Here is a 24,560-nt window from a genome sequence, read left to right on the forward strand (position 1 = left end):
TAAGAAGAAATTACACTACCAATATGCATAATTAATATCTTATTTCGTCATTTTAATATAAAAAAAGCAACATAAATAGTCAGATTAAAAAAGAATGTTAAACAGTCGTCTCATATAACGTGCTTATTACGATATTAATCATACGCCATCTAAATTGTTTGCAATGCATTTCCTCGTAGCTTGCCATCTTGATATGCATAAAAAAGGCGGAAACAAATGCGCGAATAATATGCAGCGACGAAAAAATATGTTAATTCATATCGCGCGCATGATCAAGCGCGACCGCGCACGGCCGTTGTTTATTATGCTAAGAACAATACTTGTGACATGCCCGCTGTACATAACGCACCCGTAAAAAAAGATTTTTTATCTCATTTGCAGCCGCCGAGAAACGGGAAAAATATATTTCTCGTAGCCGCGCGTGCGGCTGTGACAGTCCTTTTTCACAACCCGGCGGTATAAAACATCGTTATTGCCGACAGAACTGCTCGCTGAGATATTCCCATTCAACGCGCTTTTTTTTGGCCGCGTGATGTCCCACGTGAAAAAAAATAGCCAGTATTAATTACTGGCCGAGGCGACACACGCGCCGACGCCGCGAGAGATAAATAATGCCCGAGCATAATGTGATGTAAACGTTACATCATGATGTACCAACGCAGTCGCGAGAGTTTTGATAAACTTTTATATTTTCTTTATGTTAATTAAATTTAGATACGGCAGAAGTAATACGTGGATATATAATTGTTATGGCAAAACCCGTACAGAGGGATCTCGCGAACCAGATTGTAAAAAATATTTTCGTACGAAAAATACGAGCTAGCTAAATATTTCGCACATATCGACGAATTATTCGCGACTCAATTATCTCTTGTTGTATTATTTCTACCTAGCGAATAGTTTTTTAATAATTCTGCACTCTCGCATTTTATTATATACGCGAATAAATTTTATACGCGCAAAGTTAATGCACAGAATAATGGGAAATGCACATGCATTTTCAGCCAGATTTATTCGAATTAATTATTGAATTACTTTACGAGAATTTTTCGCTTTAAATATACATATAATATATGTATATATATATATATATATATATATATATATATATACTGCTCTTACAACTCGCACACGATCCAAACATAATAAAATTTATTCGTATTATATATAATTAGATTTGCCATACGTGGAATTAATTTCGACAGCTGGCGTTCACACATAAACTTGGAAATTTACATGTGGGGAACTTGGAGTGCATCTCCCCCGCGCTTTATTGCTAATGCGAATTACAATGTATTCTAATTCTCCATCGCGCAAGTTCGTCCTTCCCGCGTGCCTCTATTGTCGAATGGAAAATTTACGACCATATCGAGCACAATGGAATTCCCGAAGAAATTCATTTTCAGGGATTGCACGGTTGCTTACCCGTTATCATCCGAAGCGTCTGCAATCCGCAAGGTCTCTCTCTCTCTCTCTGTTCTCCCGCGGTTAATTTATGCGGTAATTGCAGTTACAGTTCTGATGGATTCTAGCCGCTAACTATGTGTCGAATTAACGGCCGAGTAATTAATTTCCCGTTCTAATACTACTAGCACCTAACCGCTGTATCGAGATAAATCGCGCCGATGGAAATGTAAACTTAACATTTATACGCGCTCGTAAAATCGAAACGATTTTATTGCGATCGTTCGCGCGTGATTATCAAACGGCCATTACGCCGAATTCGAGGCGCGACTATTGAAATTGATTCAACACGTTGTAAATTTTCGTTAGCGAGTTTCGTATCGTGTAATAAATATACATTTGCTCGGATAATACCAGATAGACAGATAAGATAAACACAGAATTAATTGTCGCGCATACAATTAAATTAATGAATATAAGAAAGAGAGAAATTAATTAAATCAAAATGTTTCAACATGAAATGCTTAAATATGAATATCGTGATAATAATAATATATTATTATGAATTGTAATATATTATGAAATAGTAATATAATATTATCAGATTTTTAATTGCAGCTAAGTATAAAAATTCATGCTTATATGCATCTCTCGGATCCGATGTTGCGAGAATTTTCATGTCAAAAATCCAATAATAAATACTGTTATATGTATAAAGTAATAAATATGTGCCCCAGGTATGTACAGATTTTCTGTGGAAATCGGAAACATATTCTGCGCATCTGTTCCACTCTGCTCACGTAGTCGTAACACGTATGTCATCAGACAGATCTGATTAGGATCTCGAAATTGTAACGCAACACTATTGTTTCTCAATTTAAATTTGAGCCTGAGCAAAATATTTTAATTATAATGAAAATCTTTATTTTCCTCAAAATGAATATTATATTGTTTTATATTTAAATTACATTGAGTATATAGAATTTGAGTATGTATTTCAAAGACTATATAGTATACTTTTCCTGTTTAATATATGTATTTTTTTTAATACATATAGAAGAACATCATTTGTTTCAACATTAAGATAAAAGAAACTTAAATTACAATAGTTCGTTAATAATGAATAATAATTTCATGAATACAAATACAGATGTAAAATTATAAAGATACCAGAGTTAATTAGTTAATTACATAGTAAATTATATATTTTTATGTAAGATGATACGGATTGTATTTTTCTAGATTAATTTTATGTATTGCTTGAAAAAAATGAGAGTCTTTATAATCGCAAGTTTATAAATTATTAGCAAATTTATGTTTAAAACAGCATTAAGCATTATTCATTTAACAATATAATTATCAAAAGATTACTTTTTCCCACAACTATTCTACGTCTCTAAAGAGCCTATTAAGAGTTTGCAAGCAAATCGACGGCTTTAACGTGATCAACAGATTATTATCGCGCGATTTAATACTCAATTTAGGAAACGGTCGTTACTTTAGCGAGGACCGCTATTAGCCCGGTCAAGCGTGAACGAAGTTTATGATACGAACGACGATGAATAATAGCACTACGGAAAATCGTTAACCAGCCATTAACGATGCAACCCCGCTAGGAAATCCTGCCGATACAAATACTTGTACACCGAATTCGTTCGCCCATCTCGATAATGGATATCGAATCACATGACGCCGCGCGCTGCACCGCAAAAATTCTGTCATTGTGTATTCAAAGCAAGTGAATGATCGCAAGCAACATGAGGTATGTACATATGTGTTAAACGAAATGTATAAGAATAGAAACGCGAGAATAACGAGAATAATTTGAATATGTATTATACAATTTTAAATATTATATAAAATAAAATTTAAAAAGTAAATATTATATAAATTGTATTTATTTTAAAATATTACGATCTGGTTTTAATATTAATATATATCCATTATTAAAAAGGGGATGTAAAGTCGATACTCGCATATATCGAAGATCGTGTCACCGCTTTTCCGCGATGTTGATTGGTTGTCCCGATGTCGAATAATCGTGCGAGGAAACCTCTTAATTTTTATTATTTCCGAGTTATTTCGCGTTGTAAAAAACGGAACTGTCTCAAACACGACCGCACTGTTTGACAGCTGTCACAAATCTAAGATGTCCGCCGTGAGACGAAAATTTTGCTTAATATCCTTGAAATTGTCTAATTATTGTGCTTATTTCAAGATGTTGATTTATTTTCTTATAAAAGTTTAAACTTTGAGTTAAAAAATTAAGGCCTGTGTAAGTCGTAGAACATTTTCTTCGGGTTCGGACCTTTAAAGCGCGCCCACAGAAAATGTTTTAGGCTTTATAAAGGCCTTAATTTTCGCGAAAAACGTTCAAACTTATTTGATTGCAAAAATTAAGGCCTGTATAAGTCCTAGAACATTTTCTGTAGGCTCGTTTTGTAGGCCTTTTTGACGTTAAATGTAAAATATCTTGTAAAATATTCAGTTTTCGGTAATCTTATTTTAATACTTTTATAAACGGAATAATGAGACAAATCATAATTGATGTAAAAAAACACATAGTTGCTTTTAAGAAAAAGTACGCAGTTGCATGTTGCAAATTACATAAATTTTTTTTAAACAGTTATCTACAAAAATATAAATATACATATATATGTGTATATATATAGATAATCGTTTGAAGATCACATAGAGGTCACCTTCAATTTCTTAAATGGAACCTATTATATTTAATTACATATTCTTGTATGATAAGCATATGTATATTTTTGTAGATAACTGTTTAAAAAAAATTTATGTAATTTGCAACATGCAACTGCGTACTTTTTCTTAAAAGCAACTATGTGTTTTTTTACATCAATTATGATTTGTCTCATTATTCCGTCCATAAAAGTATTAAAGTATGATTACCAAAAACTGAATATTTTACAAGATATTTTACATTTAACGTCAAAAAGGCCTACAAAACGAGCCTACAAAAAATGTTCTATATATATATATATATAAGCCTACAGAAAATGTTCTAGGACTTATACAGGCCTTAATTTTTGAATTTAAAGTTTAAACGTTTTTGGCAAAAATTAAGGCCTGTGTAAGTCGTACAACATTTTCTGTAGGCGCGTTTTAAAAATCTCTTCAAGACCTACAAAATGAGCCCAAAAAAAATGTTCTACGACTTACACAGGCCTTAATTTTTGCAATTAAAGTTTAAACGTTTTTCGCGAAAATTTAGGCCTCTATAAGGCCTAGAACATTTTTTGTGGGCTCGTTTTGTAGACCTTGAAAAACCCTTTAAAACCCGCCCATGCCCATTGCTTTACGACTTATAGTTTGATTAATTTTCGCGAATAACTTTCAAAATTAAAATTCTAAAATGTAAAAAACTATTAGTCTTAGAATTGGCCTTGTTAATTTCTGTCAAAAATTATTATAATCGAAGATAAGGTGTTATAACATATTATATACAACATATAACTATTTTTATATTTTTAACGTATTATTATTTTATAATTTAATTAGCAAATTAACGTTTTATTAATATTTTTTACAGAAATCAGTTAATTAATTCCTAATTAAGTTTTGAAATAATGTGTTATAAAAATTAAAATAATATATATATTAAATAATATGCATGTTATAATACTTTAAACTCGATTAATTTTTTTGACAGTTATTAACTGATTTCTATCAACAAACTTTATATTATTTTTTTTAAATATAATTCTTTTGAATGTAAAAGCGAAGATTGGCACGCGCGTAGCGCGCGCTTGTTTTGGTCTAATATATAAAATTTTCTATTTTTAAAAGTCTTACTGATAAAATAATATAGAACTTACTATACATTAGACGTACTTGCAATAAATATTGTTATCAATAATTGCTTTCAATACTATAACTGTAATTATTTTTATTTATAAGGTTATTTTTCTGATGGAACATTTTTTCCCTAATTATAAACATTAACATTATAAATAGTTTTTAAATACACAACTTTGTGCATAAGTGTCCCTTGTTTGCAAAATACTTATCTACTGTATATTTATTGTTAGTTATTTTATATAATAATGGTTATTAGCTATAATAGCTGCTCTAAGAAATGAAGAATTTACTGTTTGTTATTTCGACGATTATGGACTCAATCGACATATCGATTATGAACTTTGACGATTTTAAAAATCAAACGTTCTATATAAATAAAAATATGTTGACTATTATTGAAAAAGTCTACAACCAAAACTGGAAGCGACAGATTTTAATGATCAATGCCAGCTTATAAATATTAATATATTTTTTATAAAAATATATGTTTGTATATAAATGACACAACTTTAATATAAACTGTAAATTTTATCAATATCTTGATTAAAAGAATAATCCATAGCATAGTTATCTCTTTTTCATCATTCTTGTATGTATCTGGGAAAAATTATTCAATATACATATAAATTAACAACGTATGCATACGCAAATTATTTTTTTAATAAAAATTTTCTATTTTTCATAAATTTGACACAAATTAACAATCGATATTCAACTATACGCATTATAATAGTGCGCGGAGAGCGGACAATGGAGGCGTGCAATCGATTTACAGCGAGGGATTTTAATATCAATTATTTATATCCAAAAAGCTAATCTCTCTACGCGAGCACTGCTGAAACAAACGTTACGCTGACAGATCAAAGTCAGTGGAATACAGTGCTAATGCCTCTTGTTAAAATTGTTCGTTAGAATAAATGAGATTTCTACCGCTTTGCGGAATGAGCCGTTCATGAAGCATTGAATTAAATATTGTCCTACTTCGCACATTTTTTTCTTCATGTAACATATATATAAAATAAAATAATCGTATTATTTTTTAATCGAGCAATTTTGTAACATTGAAAATGCATTTATTTTCTCTATATATATATATCTTTATATACATATCTCTATATATACATTTTTTTCTCATTTTGTTTAATCTAACCGAATATAATTACACGCGCGAAGCGAAGTTATATTATTCTTTGATAATAAAATCTTAATAAATAAAAATTAAAACGCATGCATAAAAATTATTATTGCAATGCATACATAAAAGTATATTAATTAATTATGCAATGCATAAAAATTCAATATTTAAAATCAATATTTAAAGATTTAAATTCAATGTTAAATTCAATGCAAAAGAAGAAAGGAAATTTAAGTAAATAAAAGTAAAATAAATTTTAGCAAATTTAAGTAAATAAAAATAAAAGTAAATTTAACTCATTGCTAAATTGTTTGTTTAAAAATTGAATCCAGAATTTTATATAAAACATTTTCGACGATGTCGTAAAATACGGACTTTCCACAAGCATGACGAATTCGAGTGAGAATGAGTTGAAACAATACGAACAAAAAAGAAACTCGAAAGGTCGCGTAAAAAGTAAAAGGCCAGCGAAGAAGCGCAATTGCCGCGCAATTCAACGAGAGATCATGCGGCAAGGAAAACGCCGGAAGCGAACAGGATGCGGAAACGGCCCGAGTTCCGCTCGTTTCCGGTACACACGGACGGAGCGAAAATCCAGGATGATGGTTTTGCATTCACCGAGAAAACCTCACGGAAGCTCGCTAAAGAAAAGTGCGAGGAAACCAATTCGATGTCTCTACTTTTCAAGAGTCTCTTTGCAGCCATTTACATGAACTAGTCGAAAAGAATTTAGGATTATTGAATAATAGTGGATCCGAAATGAAAGAATGTAAAGGAAAGAATGTAAAAAACTGATTATCTCTACGAAACAATTAAATTCTTAAGTTTCATTAATATACGGAATGTTTTCAAAATTATAACAAATTCACAATCTATTTCACAATCTTAACAAAAGTATTCATAAAAAGATCCTAGTACAAGTTTTTAATTTTAATATTAATTATTATCTACTTACATTCAGAGTTAATTTGCTAAAATACTTAAAAATTTAATACTAATTAATATTAGAAAATTTCGATGTCAAAAAAATACTTTATTTAATTCTAAAAAATATATTAAAAAGAACATTTCCTAATTATAAAAAATGTTATAATTACGATATAATACACACACACATTTTCAATAGATATATATAAAATAGTTTGATTGACATCGCATGTAATATCATCATAAATTTTAATTCTATATATTTTTTAACGGATTTGAATAGCTTTAATAAAATTACTATGTCGTAACCAGAGAATTACACGAGGATTCAACAAACTCAGCTTTATTCCTCTATAAGACATTCTGTCGAGAATTGCTTCTGCAAAGTGCTCGCAGATCTCTTTAACCGCGCATTTTTCATCTCGCTCGGCATTTTCTCTCGTAATTTCACGAAAAGCAGGTTGAATGCAAGCTGCAGTCGTTTCAGGATGCATCGTCTTCGAGCGATTACGTCATCCAACTCTGCGGCATTGATTACGCCGAGATGGTCGCGAGTAGAGACATAACGAAAGTAAATGGCTAAGTTTCAATTTTATCTTTCTGATACGAAAATTTCGCTGTCTCTAACTAAATTTAAATGATAAAATGCACATACATGGTGCATTTTATATAAGCAAAAATAATGTACAATACAAATGCAACGATATAAGCATTATATATTGTACATACCATATTATATATTAGTTTATATATTTAACAAATTTTTTAATTAATTAAATAAAAAAATTAGCTAAAATACGATGATTTTAACGATTGCTATCGCTGCATACGTCAAAATCTCAAACTAACCAAAATATTGCAAACTTAGAAATGAGATATACAATAAAATTGGTTTATACGATCAATATTCAATTTATTAAAATATAACGTTACTTTGTAGCAGACATTACTAATTGATTAAAAAAGTGCAAATTTAAAAATGTATAATTTTAATTTCCAACATTTATTTTAGTCCAATAAAAATAAATTTTAATTGAATAAACGTAAAAAAATTAATCAAGTTATTTAATAATAAATTTATATAAATATTCATCAATTTTTTAATAGCCATGTAATACATGCGGTAAAATTGGCGTTTTAATTGTATATTGCAGATAATAGGCGAAAATATATTACAGATAACAGATGGTTAAATATAATTGAAAATAAAACGAAGTTATGATGAATAAAATTTTCGACAAATTTTAAGGACTATATAGGAAAGTAAAACTCACTTCTAAAATTGACAGGACAAAAGAGCGAAGAGCACTCCAGTGTTTTATATACAGGAACTGCGGTACGAACTATTATACATGCAAACTGCATAGTGATACTCCCAAAAGTTGAATAACGAGAATAAACAGAAAAGTACATTCACTACATGTATGAAAGAGTGTACTGCAAATTTTACTGTCATAAAATAATCATATTTTTTATTCTGGTCTCATTTACAATAAACGATTTAAAGACATTTTAAAGAGAGAAAAGAGGATTTTTTTCATATTGCTTATATTACAAGCGTTACAGATAAAAGTCTATAGAAAAGTTTTTTAGTTATAAAAGTTTCTAATATTTCAGAAAATTTTAAGTTTAAAATTAATATATTAATATTATAAATATTTTAAAACATTTTCTTTATTTTTATCTCTTTTCTCAGAACTGATTAAAAGTTAATTACTTTATCTACATTTTTAAAAACATTTGATTTCTAAACTTTATTAAGTTTTATTCGTATTTGTTTATTAGATATAATATATAGTTTATTATTAGATTAGAGAGAGAAAAAAGTTCCAAAAGAATTATTTACGATTTAGACAAAGTTTAAGCTATCAAAAGTTTTATTAAAATTTAATTAAATAGAACTTAAACTCTATTTAATTCTCAAATTATCTGAAATTTTTATTTAAGATTTTTCTTCTTTATCTGACAGAGAAGAATTTGAATGAAATAAAAACATGGTTTTAGAAAAATAATCATTATTTCTTAATTTATAGGAAAAGATTCATAAGAAGAGTGTAATTACGAATTATATTCATTAATGAAAACGTTGCAATGTAATACGATACGTATTTTCGTTAAAAACTTCAATATCGTCGACAAAGTTTTACTAAAAAGGGAGATCCGAGCAGCGGAAGATATTTTTTACATGCGATTGGGCGAACTACCCATCCACGCAATGTAACCTTCATAAACTATCACCATTACACACGACGCGTGTAACGATAATTTGAGAGGGTTCTGGCGTTTCGTTGCAGGTAGCTCGTTGCCCGGATCGTTGCCGGCCGTTTGCATAAAATTATCATAGTGTTCACGAGTTTTACTACCGGATGTAAAAAGTTAAGTGCATCTTGCTAACTTGTACTCGGTAGTCGCTGTTTTCTGCAGAGGGAGGTCTCTCCTGAGCGATTACCGCTGTTTCTGTTCATAAGTTCGTCGACTGATTTGAGGTCGACCTTTTCTCAATTTATTGATAATTTTTAAATTGCAAAACATTCTACTCTCTTGATATAACGTTAGCACCAATATATACTTTAAAAGTAGACAAAAAATCAGTTCTTAATGATAATTAAAAATCTTTGATTAAATCCTTATTAATCGACGAAGAAATCCTTTAAGTTTCGACATTAATAATCCAATAGTTAGGCCATTCGAGAAATTTTCTCGGAGGAAACATTGATTTTACATTTATCAAGTAATTTGTCAGGAACACGAACGGCGAAACTCCGTAGATACAAAGTACAAAAAAGCATGCCTGGTAAAGCGGCGCGGAAAACTTTAGCAATTAATTTTGTATCCGAGTGCACTTTATTCTGATACTTAATTCACGACTGGCGGCAGCAAGATAAGGACTGTTTGCGTTTAGAATAGGTTGAATGCATTACCATGTATAAACATGTAGAATATTTCGTATACGTGGTGCACTTGAAAGAAAGAATAAATTGAGAAAGATATCGATTTTTTTCAAATACATATATGTATGTACACATATGTTCAAACGAAAAAGCAATGGAAAATAAAGACGAAGACTACATAACAAATTATCTCGTAATATTAATATACCGCGTGATAACTACTTATATAACACTCAATAAGAAAGTCAACTTTGTGTGAAATTTTCAATTAGATAATCTAAAAGCGATTATCTTATGAAGAAATTTAATCTAAAATTACGGATAATTATATTTTGATTGCAAATCAATATATCGAGTATAAAATACCGAATATTAAAGTCGATAGAATAAAACTTAGAATTAACTTATCAATTTATTCCAGACGCGCTAAATAGTCCCTGCATTTTATGAGTGGTTAATTACAGCCAGCAAACACGAAGTTCCTTTTGTCCTACAACTCTTGTTTTCCACAATCGCAACTAAATTTACCACACAGATTCTCGTTGCCGTTGAGTTACTACTATCGTCGAATTGCGCGACATACAATTTACAAGTGGAAACTCTACCTCCGCATCGACGATACGGTGACACAGTCCAGATGACGGAATATGCTTAACCCAGCAATTTATAAATTGAAATACCTGATAAATTTTATCGCAAAATATAGCAACGAAGGGAAGTAAAGAATTTAAATATGAAGATTAAAAATATTTTTGAAGTTTCATACTAAAGTCAAATCACATGTGGATTTTCTATAATAAATTTTCTCGCTTTCATATACTATTTAAATAATTAAATAACTAGATAATGTTTACATATAAATAAACAAGCATAAATAAGTTATAAATTATTTAAATATATATGTATATGTGTATATTAAATAAACTTAAATTTATTAATTTTTTCACTTTATATCTTGTGTGTGCTTTACATTTTTATATTATATTTTTATACTCTATATTTATTTAACCAAAAGTGTTTGATAGAAATGATTTTGATAGTATATTTTACGGTAACACTTAAATACAAAACATATTGCGTTTTAAATTTCCAGTATTGGCACAATTTAATTCAGCTACTAATAACAGCTGAATTTTAAAAACATATTGTAATTATTATTTAAATTATTATTTAATTATTTTGACATTATTTCTTTATATATGTTTTATTAAAACGCAAAATACCCTACGCATTATACATTTGCTCTGTAATGTTTGATATTATATTGAATATTGTGAGTTATTTTCTAATTAATCGTACAATTTAAAATCGATTATAAAAATTTCTGTATTTATTCTTCCTTTCTTTTTAAATCTTCACTCATGAAATTTTCTAAAATATCAACTGCTTATATAATTTTAAAAAATGCTTATGTATATAGAAATATTTCTATTAACAATAAAAAAAAATAAGCTCTATATATAATTAAGGAATTTGTCCTTTTCTAAAAAAGATATGTAAAGTCGATACTTACATTTCACATATATCAAAGTTTATTGTTGTCGCTTTTTCGCGATGCTCATTGGCTGTCAAGCGTAATACGTTATATTCGTAGCATCGAGAGACTGTCATCGCGAGGGTTAGCAGTTTGACACACACAGTTTGTTCAAAATAAAATTAAATAAAATAATATAATATGTTTTAAATAATATTTTATAAAACTTTAAACTCGATTAATATTTTTGACAGTTATCAGCTGATTTCTGTCAAAAAATATTCATCGCGGATAAAGTATTATAACATATTATTTCAAACATATTATTTTATTTTATTTTATTTTAAACAAACTGTGTTAAACTACTAACCCTCGCAATGACAGCCTCTCGATGCTACGAATATAACGCACAATGCAAATCGAAACAGTTAATCAGCATCGGAAAAGATGCAACAATACTTGCAAGAATCGACTTAACGTGGCTTTTTTAGAAAGGGATGTTATAATATTTTTAATTCGATTAATATTTTTGACAATTATCAGAGTTGATTTTTGTCAAAAAATATTAATCGCAGATAAGATATTATAACATATTATTTAAAACATATATGTTACTATTTTAATATTTTCAACATATATTACATATACCCCCATTACCGTTATAGAAATATTATAAAATAAACAATTTCTCACTCACCGATACGTGCAATAGCGGAGTTGTAGTACACAGCACATTGATCTGAAAACAAAATATTCAAATTATGTTGTATATACATATGTGTGTGTCGAATATCTCATAAACAGTTTAGAAAAAATGTTTTATTTTGTATACCTCACAATTGCCTCGACGTCGCCCGATGCCTCCCCGGGCCTCCTCCTCCTCTCTTGGTCCATGGTAGCACTCACGACACTCGCGAAAACACGAATAATTACGATCGCCCGACACTTTACACGGCACTCCCGACGCGCGACACTTTGCACGGCACTCCCGACACGACGCCTGAATCGCACAATGTATCGCAATGCTACCTGTAACAAATAAAATACATATACATATATTAGAATAATCTTATTATTTCGCATTATAACATACACAATATAAATATGTAAGCTAGAATTAACGATAGATATATCCACGGATCGCAACACATTCGCGCGAGCGAAAACAGATTAAGTTGGGTTATGTTGGCAAGAAATTTTGCATCGAATTTTTCGCGAAATATGCCTTTCGAACAATTACGCCTACATATTAACGTTGAAATTATGATATGCGATTGATAAATATTACAATGCAAAGGTTAGAAATAGTTTCTAACGATTATGCTTACTAATTAATCACAGCGGGACGCAGCTCGAACTGCCTGATACTCGCGGCGTTTCGGTAATGGCCGCTATTCGCTACGAACATCGGCAACTTCACTCTAATAACGCACACACGATACTATATACATGACTTAATATTAATAATTAATTAAAATTCGAAGGAGATTCGTTCGAAAAGATATAGCTTTAGAAAGAAAAAATATGGATCGAGAATAAGGTATTATAACATATTACTATTCTATAACTTTTACCATATTATTATTTTAAAATTTAATTAGCAAATTATAACATACACAATATAAATATAAATATGTAAGCTAAAATATTAAATTAGCAAATTTTCGCTTTATTAATATTTTTTGACAGAAATCAGCTGATTAAAGCGTTAATTTGCAAATTAATTTTTAAAATAATAATATGTTTTAAATAATATGATATAATATTTTAAACTCGATTAATATTTTTGACAGTTATCAGCTGATTTCTGTCAAAAAATATTAATCGAGGATAAGGTATTATAACATATTATTTACAACATAATTAGTAAATTAATGCTTTAATCAACTGATTTCTGTAAAAAAATATTATTCAAGTTTAAATAAACTTTATATTATTTTTTTTAATATCTTTTTTTTAATACAAAACCGAAGAATAGCGCGCGCTTGGGTTGTTCTATAATAAATACAAAAATATATAGCGTATTTTATTGTGTGCATTAGTTTAACTAATTTTTTGATCCGCAGCTTTACGTGACGCGGATCAAAAACGTGAAAGACTCTTCTTTAGTTGTCATCTTTTTCCTTGAACGATAAATCAGACTTTAAGGAACCGCGTGATAGCAGATATCTTATTCAAGGTTTTCCTTTAAAGGCGCACTTCCAGTTATATGAGCGCAAAAGTATTTTAGAACTTATCTTGGTATACGTTATCATTATCGTAATCGTTATCGTTACCGTCTGTGAAGGTGGAATGGAGATCTACAGAACTTTCAATTCACAGGATATTAATTCGCGCTATAGATAAGTATCGATCATTGGATCTATTAACTATTTTAACATTCGAGTAATAAAAACGTTTATCAGGAGAACTGAAAGTATTAATCTCGCAAAGTTATCGGGCTCATCTACATCCTGCGCTATATGATAATGTGATTTTAAGCGTGATTTTATAACATGTGATATAAACATCTTTATTTTGTTATTTAACCGAGCACATTTTTATTCGTATTCTTTTCTACAAAAATTGTATTTTAACGCTCCGTTAAAATAAAAATAATATCAATTAATTTTTTTTAGTATAAAAAACACATTTAGATTGTTACATTGTTTATCTTATTAGAAAACAATTTGTCAAATTAATAACTACATTTCATACATGTCTCGCTTGAATCTACATTTCACAGATAATAACTTTACAAATAACAATAAATACTAGCGTAAATTCCAGCAGACATAACAAAATATTTTTATATATATTTTTATTTTATCGATTGTATTTTATTTTAATCGAATTTTTTCATATCGCACGCGTTTTGCCTATTCTTCTTCTGATCTTCCCTCTATTCCTTCTGCACTTGACTCTTCTTTTTCCCTCTCCATTAATTATGACTCGTCGTCGCGACGTGATTAAAACTTTTTCCCATCCTTTTTTTCCTTAAAAAGCAACTCCGGTAATAACGATTACTTATTTCAATGTCGGATATCGCGCGTGTCCGGCCGCGCTGTGGCGATCCGCTGATTGCAATGTATTACGAGAAAAGTTTCCACGTTGCAATTGGCGAGTAATAATGACATCTAGATTTTTAGCAGTTTCCAATTACACGCCCTCTATTTCTAAAAAAATATAAATTGATTTAAAAAGTTTAATATTTTAATAAATTTAAAAGTTTAAAATCTATTTATAATATGACATAAACTATCCAGTTTTTGTTTTATCTATACTAAAAGTAAATGGGAGAAAATATTATGAAAAAATTTAAATAATCTCATATATAAAGAATAATAATCTTTCCTTTTGAAAATGTTCGGAAAAAATGCACTTTAATAAGTTACTTAAGCATCTTGTTGCTGTCAATATAGCAAGAGAAAATTCACGGCGATGTAATTACAAAGCACCAAGCTGAAGATTTTGCCGGCATGAAAAATTTTTCGAGCGTAATTGGCCGCGATCAGCTTACATCCGTTTTTCTCGCGATTCGCGGCGAGGAAGAGTATGCTACTTTCGGAAAGTTTACGATCGGAGCCAAAAACTTTTTAATGCCACCATCCGTACCGGCAAATTTTCACGGTTGCGACACGAGAAACGCGAACTCGCGCTTTATTCGTACAGCGGTACTGCGTAATTAATTCGACTAATTGCGAATGGTTAGAAGGAGCTGAATAAACGCGTTTTCCGATACAAGTTTCAAAAGCATGAGGGTTGCCTAGTGTAACCGACGTGAATGCAAATTATAAGAAAGTTAGTGAATTTATCGAGTTTATTCCAACTCTAAGATTAATCACAACATTCTTGTTATAGGAGAAAATATTATTAGAAAATATTATATTCTCTAACATTTTTGTTATAGGAGAAAATATTATTAAAAAGAGAGAGAGAGAGAGAGAGAGAGAGAGAGAGAGAGAGAGAGAGAGAGAGAGAATAATAATATATAATTAAAAGAATAACATATGTTCTATTGCATGATATATGTTAAAATAATAATAATAAACACATAAGTGGATATAATAATTTAATATATTGACACGATAAAAGTTGATATATCTTATCTTATATCAATAATTAACAAGATTAAAAATTTGCCTTCGAACTGTCTTTAACGTTGTTGTAATGTGACGAGATATAAAAAGCTTTATATTATAATTTCACATTATAATATACATAATTATTATTCTTATAAAAATCTAAATTGAAAATTAAACTCTTTAATTTATTAGAAATTTTCTTTTTTTAAATGCTTTCAAATTTGATAAAAAATATGTTTCTGAATAAAATAAAATAGTAGAGCACCTTATATGTCAGCTCTTTTATCTCTATAAATGATTTTATGTGTTGCAAAATTTTTAATCTCTTCCTTTGAAATTCTGCATAAGAGTAGATCTAAGTAAAATAAACTCGAATTTTCTCGGTAACATTTTCTTTGTAAAAAACTTAATTTAATTGCCGCGTATTTTAACAAGATTATAAAGGGTAAGTGTTCAAAAGTGGAATAAATTCATTGTTTCGCGCTTTGCCGCGATGGAAACACGAATATGAAAAAAAGAAAAAATGTTCGACGCATAACTATTCCGTAAGCAAAGCAATGAAGTTATAACGCGATTAAGTACAAAGTAGATGGTATAAAGTGATTTTACGATTAAAATCAGATAGGATCACGTAACAGTGGGAATTGTCCCATGTAGTACAAAAGCGAGGTGGATTTGTTAATTAAAATGCAAGTGGCCAGAGATACACAAAACTCATCATTCCACATGCATGACCACTTTGTATTTGCATATATGTATATATATATCTCGCAGTATCATTATAAGATTTATGTGAAAACTGAAAACGTTCTGTATATTTAATAAAAAAAAAAAAAATAAGCTATCTATAAAAGAAGTAAATAGCTTGTTTATATATGTCATTTTTTTGCAACTCTTGAATATTTCTGATATTTAAATAAAATATAGTAAAAACTACTAAATATATAAAAAAAATGTTAATGCATGACTTAAAAGAACATTATTAAAATATGATTTCAATTAGAAGTCTTTTAAACTAATTGAATTAAATTATAACTCTTTGTAACAAATTTTTACAGAAATTTATTAGGGTTAGTTTTAAATATATAAAATATCTTTAATTTTTGTGGAAGCTGGCTAAGAGCCATCGCTCTTCTAAAAAATAATATATACAGCTGCGATTTTTTAACTTATCTTATATCTAATCATATGCAGCGAAAAGAGACATTACAGTTATCGTGAATAAAAGGTAAAAATGTGCTAACAATGTGTCTGGACCATTTATAGAAGCGTTATCCGCACAGATAGATTTTACTCTCCGATCGATGTAATCTATTTCAACCACCTATCGAGTTAACGTAAAATTCGCACGATGATTCTATCCCTCTATCATGCTCGATCCTTCCCTCACACGAGGCCGCTTCTGCCCTCCCTCTTCTCCTCGTCTCTCTAACGCGACCCACCGCTGCCGATCGAGGTCAGACACTTGGATTTCACACAATCTATAATGCAGCCCTTTCGGATAGAATGGAATACGAAAGAGGGCGAAATAGGCACGAACTAGGAATACGGTTACCGATGTATACGGATTCATTACGAGTACTTTCGCACACGGAGCAAAAACCAAACAAAACATGCGTGCATAATAAATTAAACATATGCTAATAAATTCTTAATAACGATAAACTATATAAATTATACTTCTTTTTCATAAAGTTAAATATTATATTTAATTTTAAAAAAACATAATTAATACGTATATTAGTACATTTTATCAAACAACATTTACTTTAAGATACTCTTAGGAAAATATAATGAATTTATATGTATAAAAGATATAGTGTGTGCTTTTTATAAAAATTTTTCTCTTTACAGAAACACATGATCAATCTTTTAGAAATTTAAGTGTAATCAGAACAATTTCTTGCTCTCGTATTATAGCGATAAAATACAAAAGGTTTAAGAAATTTTAGCACGATTAAAAACACATTTGATGCTTTTATGTAATTTTAAAATATAAGCCCATTTTGTGTGTGTGCACGAATAGTGTGTTTGCCTCTATTATGTTGACTCTACGTTAACGATCTTCGGATAATGCGTCTAACTAAGCCAACCGCAACAGCAGACGTCGAGTTTGGCATTACAGGAACTAAATCCTGTTAAACCAATCACTAGACGGCTCACGTCTATGAGATGTCCTTCAATCACTTTCCTACCCTCGCCCATTTGTCCTCGATACACATATTCTCTCTAAATTGCTGCTCGTTGTTTGCGTTTGATATGTAAATTTTTAGGAAAATTTATTTAAAGAAATTATATATATATAGACCAGTGATAGACTTGATTGAGAATCGACTGTAATAATTTGTGATTATTTAAAATTTTTTCAAAATTATCCTGGTCGCTTCAAAGTTATTGAAATCTCAGATTCAAATCAATATAATATTTATATAAAACATGAGAATATACGATGCAGGATATTATTTAATACGATATAAAATCCGTAGTTTGCACAAACATTTATATTTAGAACCGAATTAATGCTAAAAATTGTCGACAAAATTTGAATATTATATGCTATAATTATACAAGCTAGATAATAATTTTTTAAATAATAATTCCTTCATAATACTGAAAACTCTTCCAATTAGAGTTCATAAAGTTAAATGCAGTCGCCCAACTAAGCTTCATTTAACTTTCATAAAAATCGTTTTTAAATGTAATGGTGAAATAAAGAGGAAGTGATCACATTTAATGTTAAATTAATAGTTAAAATATTTCAAACAAACACGCTAAATATCTTAACAACTTGAAAAAGTAATTTTATTCAAAGTTGCTATAATCTTGTTGTTTTTCATTCATTAACTTCATATCTGCATACTTCACAATTATATAATATATCTGAAGTATTTGGGCACAGATTGATGTACATACGTTTACATTGCATTTGTATTGTTTTTGAAATTTAAATTTAAATGGACTAAAAATATAATACACAAACATATAAATTAAATTACGCGAATTCACGTTGTAGAGTATCGATGGAACACACAAAACGAAACGAATAAAATGCGGATGGTGGATAAAAAATCATTTAAGCAGACATGTCAGATTACGGGAGGCAATATAACGCTCGCAATCTATTCGACAAGCGACGTCTCGTTAAGCACGCAGCAATCTCTCCGCTCTCGCGTTCACTGTTCTTTCTTTCCTGCTCGTACTACTTTTCCGAGCGGAATTGAAGAGCGATTCTAACCACTGTATATCCTATCAATGTCAAATACGTAGAGTAAAATTCCTGAGATTGTGATTCGACAGATGGGAGTCGTACAGTGAGTTGCATGAGTAATGCTTGATACGAGGAGTTCTTCTTTTGATACGTCGATTTAGTATTATATTAGACTAGATAGAATTATTTATTAAAAATCTTCTATTAAAGACAATGAAAAGATGATCGAATCGTAAAAATAATTGCGATAAAAATAATAATTACACAATTAATATTAAAATAACAAATGCGCATTATTTCACATTATCTGAGTACAATTTCGGATCTTGATAAAAACATGTTTACAACTCGCTTCCGTTGAGCGAAAAAGCTATAATTATGCTAAATTTGTATTCATGATAAAAAAGAGAGAGAATTGCCTACAATACATGTGAGTCAAGTATGCTTTATAATAGAAAAATATTTTGAATTGATATAAATAACAATGTAGGAAAAAATCTTGAACTTAAAAGACATAAAAAAAATAAGAGACAAAAATTTAGAAGTTATTTTTAATATAACAATATGTTCGCGAAACATTATAACATCGATAACTAAAGTATACTTATATAAGCAATATCTTTATGTAAACACTACTTTAGTTTCCAATTGCAAAACGCAAAACTGAAAAACGCAAATAAAGAAATAAAAAATGAATCAGGTTGTTACGTCAAAAATATAGTGGTAAAAGAAATATCTGTACTCCCATTTGCTTTTGTAATAACATTTGTACAAATACGTGAGATATATCATTATTTTCTTGTATAAAATTATTACGAGAAAATTAGGCGTGCAAATACTTTTTATATTTTTGTACTTTACGTTTCCAAGAGAGAGAAAGATAAGATAACATAGAATTGATTATGCATTTACAATTTAAATATCATTAACAAAACATAACATTAAATCATTTTAACGAGGCTACAATTGTATATCGATAATTCTAATGAAATTCTTTTTTTTGAAAAATATTAGCATATTCATGGGTTAGGAATACATATAAATATTGGCTAGCATTGTACAAGCAGCAACTATTGATAAATTTGTGCTTGTCTATATACGTGTGTATATATATCAGTATATGTAGTAACATTATATTTGAATTATTTTATTATATGTATATAATAGTGGGGTTCTATCTGTTGCTATAAAAATGAAGCACCTCTTATTTGTCGTATCATTTCTATCGATGACAATTATGAGCTTCGGCCTAGACCTGAAAACTGTGTGTGAATGGAAATATGTTGATTATCAGTGGAACAGTGCACAGGAGAAGCAAAAAGCAATAAATTCTGGCAATTATAACGCAAGCTCGTGCATTTTATATGATGTAGACAAAGCACCAGGTAGATATTATTCGATACCTGATACTATTCGAAAGATTAAACAGTGATAGTGTAGTTTTTATATAAAAATATCCCTTTATATGTGCGAAAGCGTATCAATACATATAATATTTAATATTATGTGTGTCCTACGTTTTATTATACATATGCTAATGCTGCTAATGTAATGAATAAAATAGATTGCAACAAAATTGTGTGACACCCATTTGCTATCAATCAGATTTTATAACAAATATCATTTACAAAATTCTCTAGATGGTAGATTATTCGTTACTTCGGTAAGAGAGAAGGGTGTACCAGCTAGCGTAATGACGGTAACTAATCAAATGGAAGACGGGGGCCCACTTCTGTCTCCGTATCCAGATTGGTCTTGGTATAAAAATGATAGTGATGTGAATAAGTGCATAGACAGCATTACTAGTGTTTATCGAATGTATGTAAGTATTAATACTTTTTATCTCTAAGCGACAATTGCATTTTACATCAAATTATTATTTTCAAACGTGTGTGTATGTGTATGAGCAAAATTGTATGTATTATGTACATACAATATTATTATATTACTTAACTAAATTTTGTTGCGCTTACAATAATCTGCATAAAGGCAATATAAATAAAACATAATTTTTATTATTACATCAGATTCAAGACAATTTTCTTTTTCTTCTCGATTGCGGCAAAATCGGAGATGATCAAGTCTGTCCCGCACAACTATTAGTCTTTGATTTATCAACTGATCAGCTGTTTAAACGTATTATTATCCCACATAATGTTGCTAATAACAAAAATGGCACTGGATTGTTGACGACACTTACTGTTTTCGTCCCGGAATGTAACGATATAAATGATGCAATTGTTAGTATAATCTTGTAAATATTGCATCGTGTTTTAATCACGATAGTTCATATTTTCAATTTTGTATTCGTGCAAATATATTATTTAATTGATATTCAAATATATTCTGCAATATATAACTCAATATGTAACTATTATATTATTTAAATCATGTGGCTCAGGTATTAATATCTGATACAACAGGCTATGGTTTAGTAGTATGTGACATGCATACTTCAAACTGCTGTAGGATCGAATCAAATTACATGAAACCAACTGATATTATTTTCAATATAGAAAATCAAACTTTTATCTTATACGATGGTATTCTCGGCGAGACACTCATTCATGAAAGCAAGTATCAATTATTAAATTATTGAATTTTTAATATGAAAAAGATTATTCCAATGTAAAAAGAACAATTTTTACTTGCATTATAACAATGTATATTTATTTTTAATTCCTTTTTTTTACATAAATATTATATTATATTTATTTATTTATTTAGTTATTTATTTATTTAGTTATTTATATTTATCTTTTTTTTTAAATTATTTTTTGTACTGATAACAAAGCGCAGAAATAATAAAAAGCTTAAGCAAATAATTGTTATTAGTATTTCGATAGTCTTGGCAATTGTTAATATTTCCATAACAAATTTTTTAGAATTATATTACGCTCCTTTGTCGGGAAACAAGATATATAAAATGACAATACCACAACAATCAGAATGCTTGTTAAGTAACAAAGAGGTTGATAACATAACAAAGTCGGCAGGCAGGTTGTCAGGTCAGACAGGACCGATTGCATCTCACGACCGTGTAATATTTTTTAGCAATATCCCGGAAACATCCATATTATGTGCGGATACGTCTAAAGAAATTAACTCCAATTCGGTAAGATATATATTTAAACGCAATTCTTTCTATTATTTCGTAACAAATTATTATTTATAATTTTATTTAATAATTTTTAGTAAAATTATTATAAAATAAAATATTGATTTTAAGGAGATAATTGTACAAGATTCTGAAAAATTGCAATTTCCAAGTGGAATGAAAGTTAATACACATAAATCATATCAATTAATGGTCTTGACAAATAGATATCAGGAGGTTATTACTAATACATTGAATCTAAGCGAGACAAATTTCCGCATTTTATCTATAAATCTAGAAGAAATACGAAACAAGACAAATTGTTTTGTTTCTTGCAACAAAAAAGGTAGTTTTTTATATTTTGAAACAAATATAAATATTTTAAAATATGAATAGATTGATCACACATCGTTGAACATCACATATGTCTCTTTAATTTTGTATAATAAAGAAAATTAAGTTTTGAATGCACATATCAAATTTCAAGTTTGCTTCAAAATGTTAATTTGTATAAATACATGTATATGTAGAATTATTTAATTATTTTAATACATAATATATTTTTTTAATTACCTCTTAATATATAATAAAAATTTTATTGTCTTATTATCTTATCTTAATATAATAAATTGTTATAAGAGAATATTTTTTAAAATATAAATACGGATATTATCATAAAAGTAAATTGAGAAGTATAAAATATACATGTATATGTATAAAATATAATATTGATATGATAAAAGGCCAACTAACGAGCAATTTTTTTTGCATCGGAAAAATATCGTGGTTTTTACAAGTCATTAAAAATCTTAATTTAGATCTGGTTCTTATCAGCGCATAGTTCACATCTAACCAATATCTTAATAAATTTACTGTACTCTTTCCATATGTTCTATGTATGAAATTAAAGTTAAACAAATGATATCTAAATTCAAATTTGTACGAACGCATTATAAGGCCAGCGTGTATTAAAGTATATATAATAAAAAATATAAACATAAATTAGATAAAAAATATAAAATAAGAATAAAACTAAAATTAGTCGCGCTCGTGTATTTTTAATAATAATATTGATATGATAAAAGGCCAACTAACGAGCAATTAATTGAATTAATTGCTCGTTAGTTGGCCTTTTATCATATCAATATTATTATTAAAAATACACGAGCGCAACTAATTTTAGTTTTATTCTTATTTTATATTTTTTATCTAATTTATGTTTATATTTTTTATTATATATATAAAATATATTTATAGAAAAACACAAAAACAGATGTCCTACACCTCCAAATAAGACTAAACCTAAAGATGGACCTCAAAAAGGCCATAAACCTGGAGATGGACCTCCAATAGATCATAACGGTAAACCTGAAGGTGGACTTGCAAAAGATCATAATAATAAATCTGGAGAGAGATTTTCAAAAGACGATACAGATAAACCTGGAAATAAAACTCCAAAAGACCATAAACCTGGAGGTGGACCTCCAGAAGGCTGTGAAGGTAAACCTGGAAATGAGCCTCCAAAAGACACTACGAATAAATTTGGAGATGAGTTTCCAAAAGATTATAATGATTAACCTGGAGAGGTGGATCTACAAAGGCTATAAGCATGAACTTGGAACTGAACTTTCAATATTCAATAAAGTACAAGAATAATTTTATCAAATATGTCATTTATTAAGCGCAATTATTACAAGAAAAAAAAACTGTTTTCAATCAATCAATAATAATAAAAAATAAAAAAAATTAATAAAACATTTTATTCTCAAACCTGTGTTTTTATATTCAAGATACACATATAAAAGTATTTTATATTTAAGATAATATTGTAATTTTATATTAATTTGGTAATTGTGTATAATTTTATAATTGTATATTAAAACTATATGTTATTAATATAATTACATTTATATTCATATATCTAGCAAATTATTAAGTCATTTAGAATTGTTTTTTTATACATTAACATATTTCCAAAGTAAACAAACAAAATGAGCAGCAAAATATATTTATATAAAATAGTTTAAAATCTCTATAAAACGTGAACAACAATGAAAAGTCAAGTTCAATATGTTCATACGATTTTATGAGACACGAACAGGAAAATGAAGTAAAGCTGAATAAAAAAAGAGCGAAGAATAAATCATTCTTTTGCATCCCTTGCAAAAGAAACTCATAAATCATAATGCTGACTAACAATAAGAGGCAAAATAAATGCGAAAAATAAGAAACTTCGCATCACTTTGACAATAAAACTATTGTTCTCTTCGACGGTACATCAAAATTCACAATACGCCAATATTATCAATGACCAAAACACATTTGTAAAAAGTAATATCTTTATGTAAATACTGTCTTGTCATTATGCAATTTGTTTTAAAATTGTAAAACAAAAAACAAGAAAAAAAGAAGATAAGCAAAGTTAATATCCATTATTAAAAAGGAGACGTAAAGTCGATACTCGCATATATCGAAGATCGTGTCGCCGCTTTTCCGCGATGTTGATTGGTTGTCCCGATGTTGAATAATCTTGCGAGG

General features: G+C 28.8%; 2 protein-coding genes across 4 annotated transcripts in view; both read left to right on the top strand.

The window, feature by feature from the left end:
• The window catches only part of LOC145932590 (opioid-binding protein/cell adhesion molecule), a 264,950-nt gene that overhangs the window by 169,338 nt on the left and 71,052 nt on the right, over positions 1-24,560 (top strand). The window lies entirely within an intron of this gene.
• LOC145932586 (royal jelly protein-like protein) lies at positions 20,007-23,605 on the top strand. Its single transcript, XM_083031623.1, has 7 exons — positions 20,007-20,310; positions 20,566-20,747; positions 20,953-21,165; positions 21,327-21,498; positions 21,811-22,040; positions 22,155-22,368; positions 23,280-23,605. Exons 1-7 carry the CDS (start codon positions 20,118-20,120, stop codon positions 23,597-23,599), a joined length of 1,524 nt encoding a protein of 507 aa, XP_082887749.1. The 5' UTR covers positions 20,007-20,117; the 3' UTR covers positions 23,600-23,605.

Source organism: Prenolepis imparis, unplaced genomic scaffold (genome assembly GCF_030444845.1).
Source record: "Prenolepis imparis isolate NDT839.2.m4 unplaced genomic scaffold, iyPreImpa1.0 SCAF_2, whole genome shotgun sequence".
NCBI classification, from domain to species: Eukaryota; Metazoa; Arthropoda; class Insecta; order Hymenoptera; family Formicidae; genus Prenolepis; species Prenolepis imparis.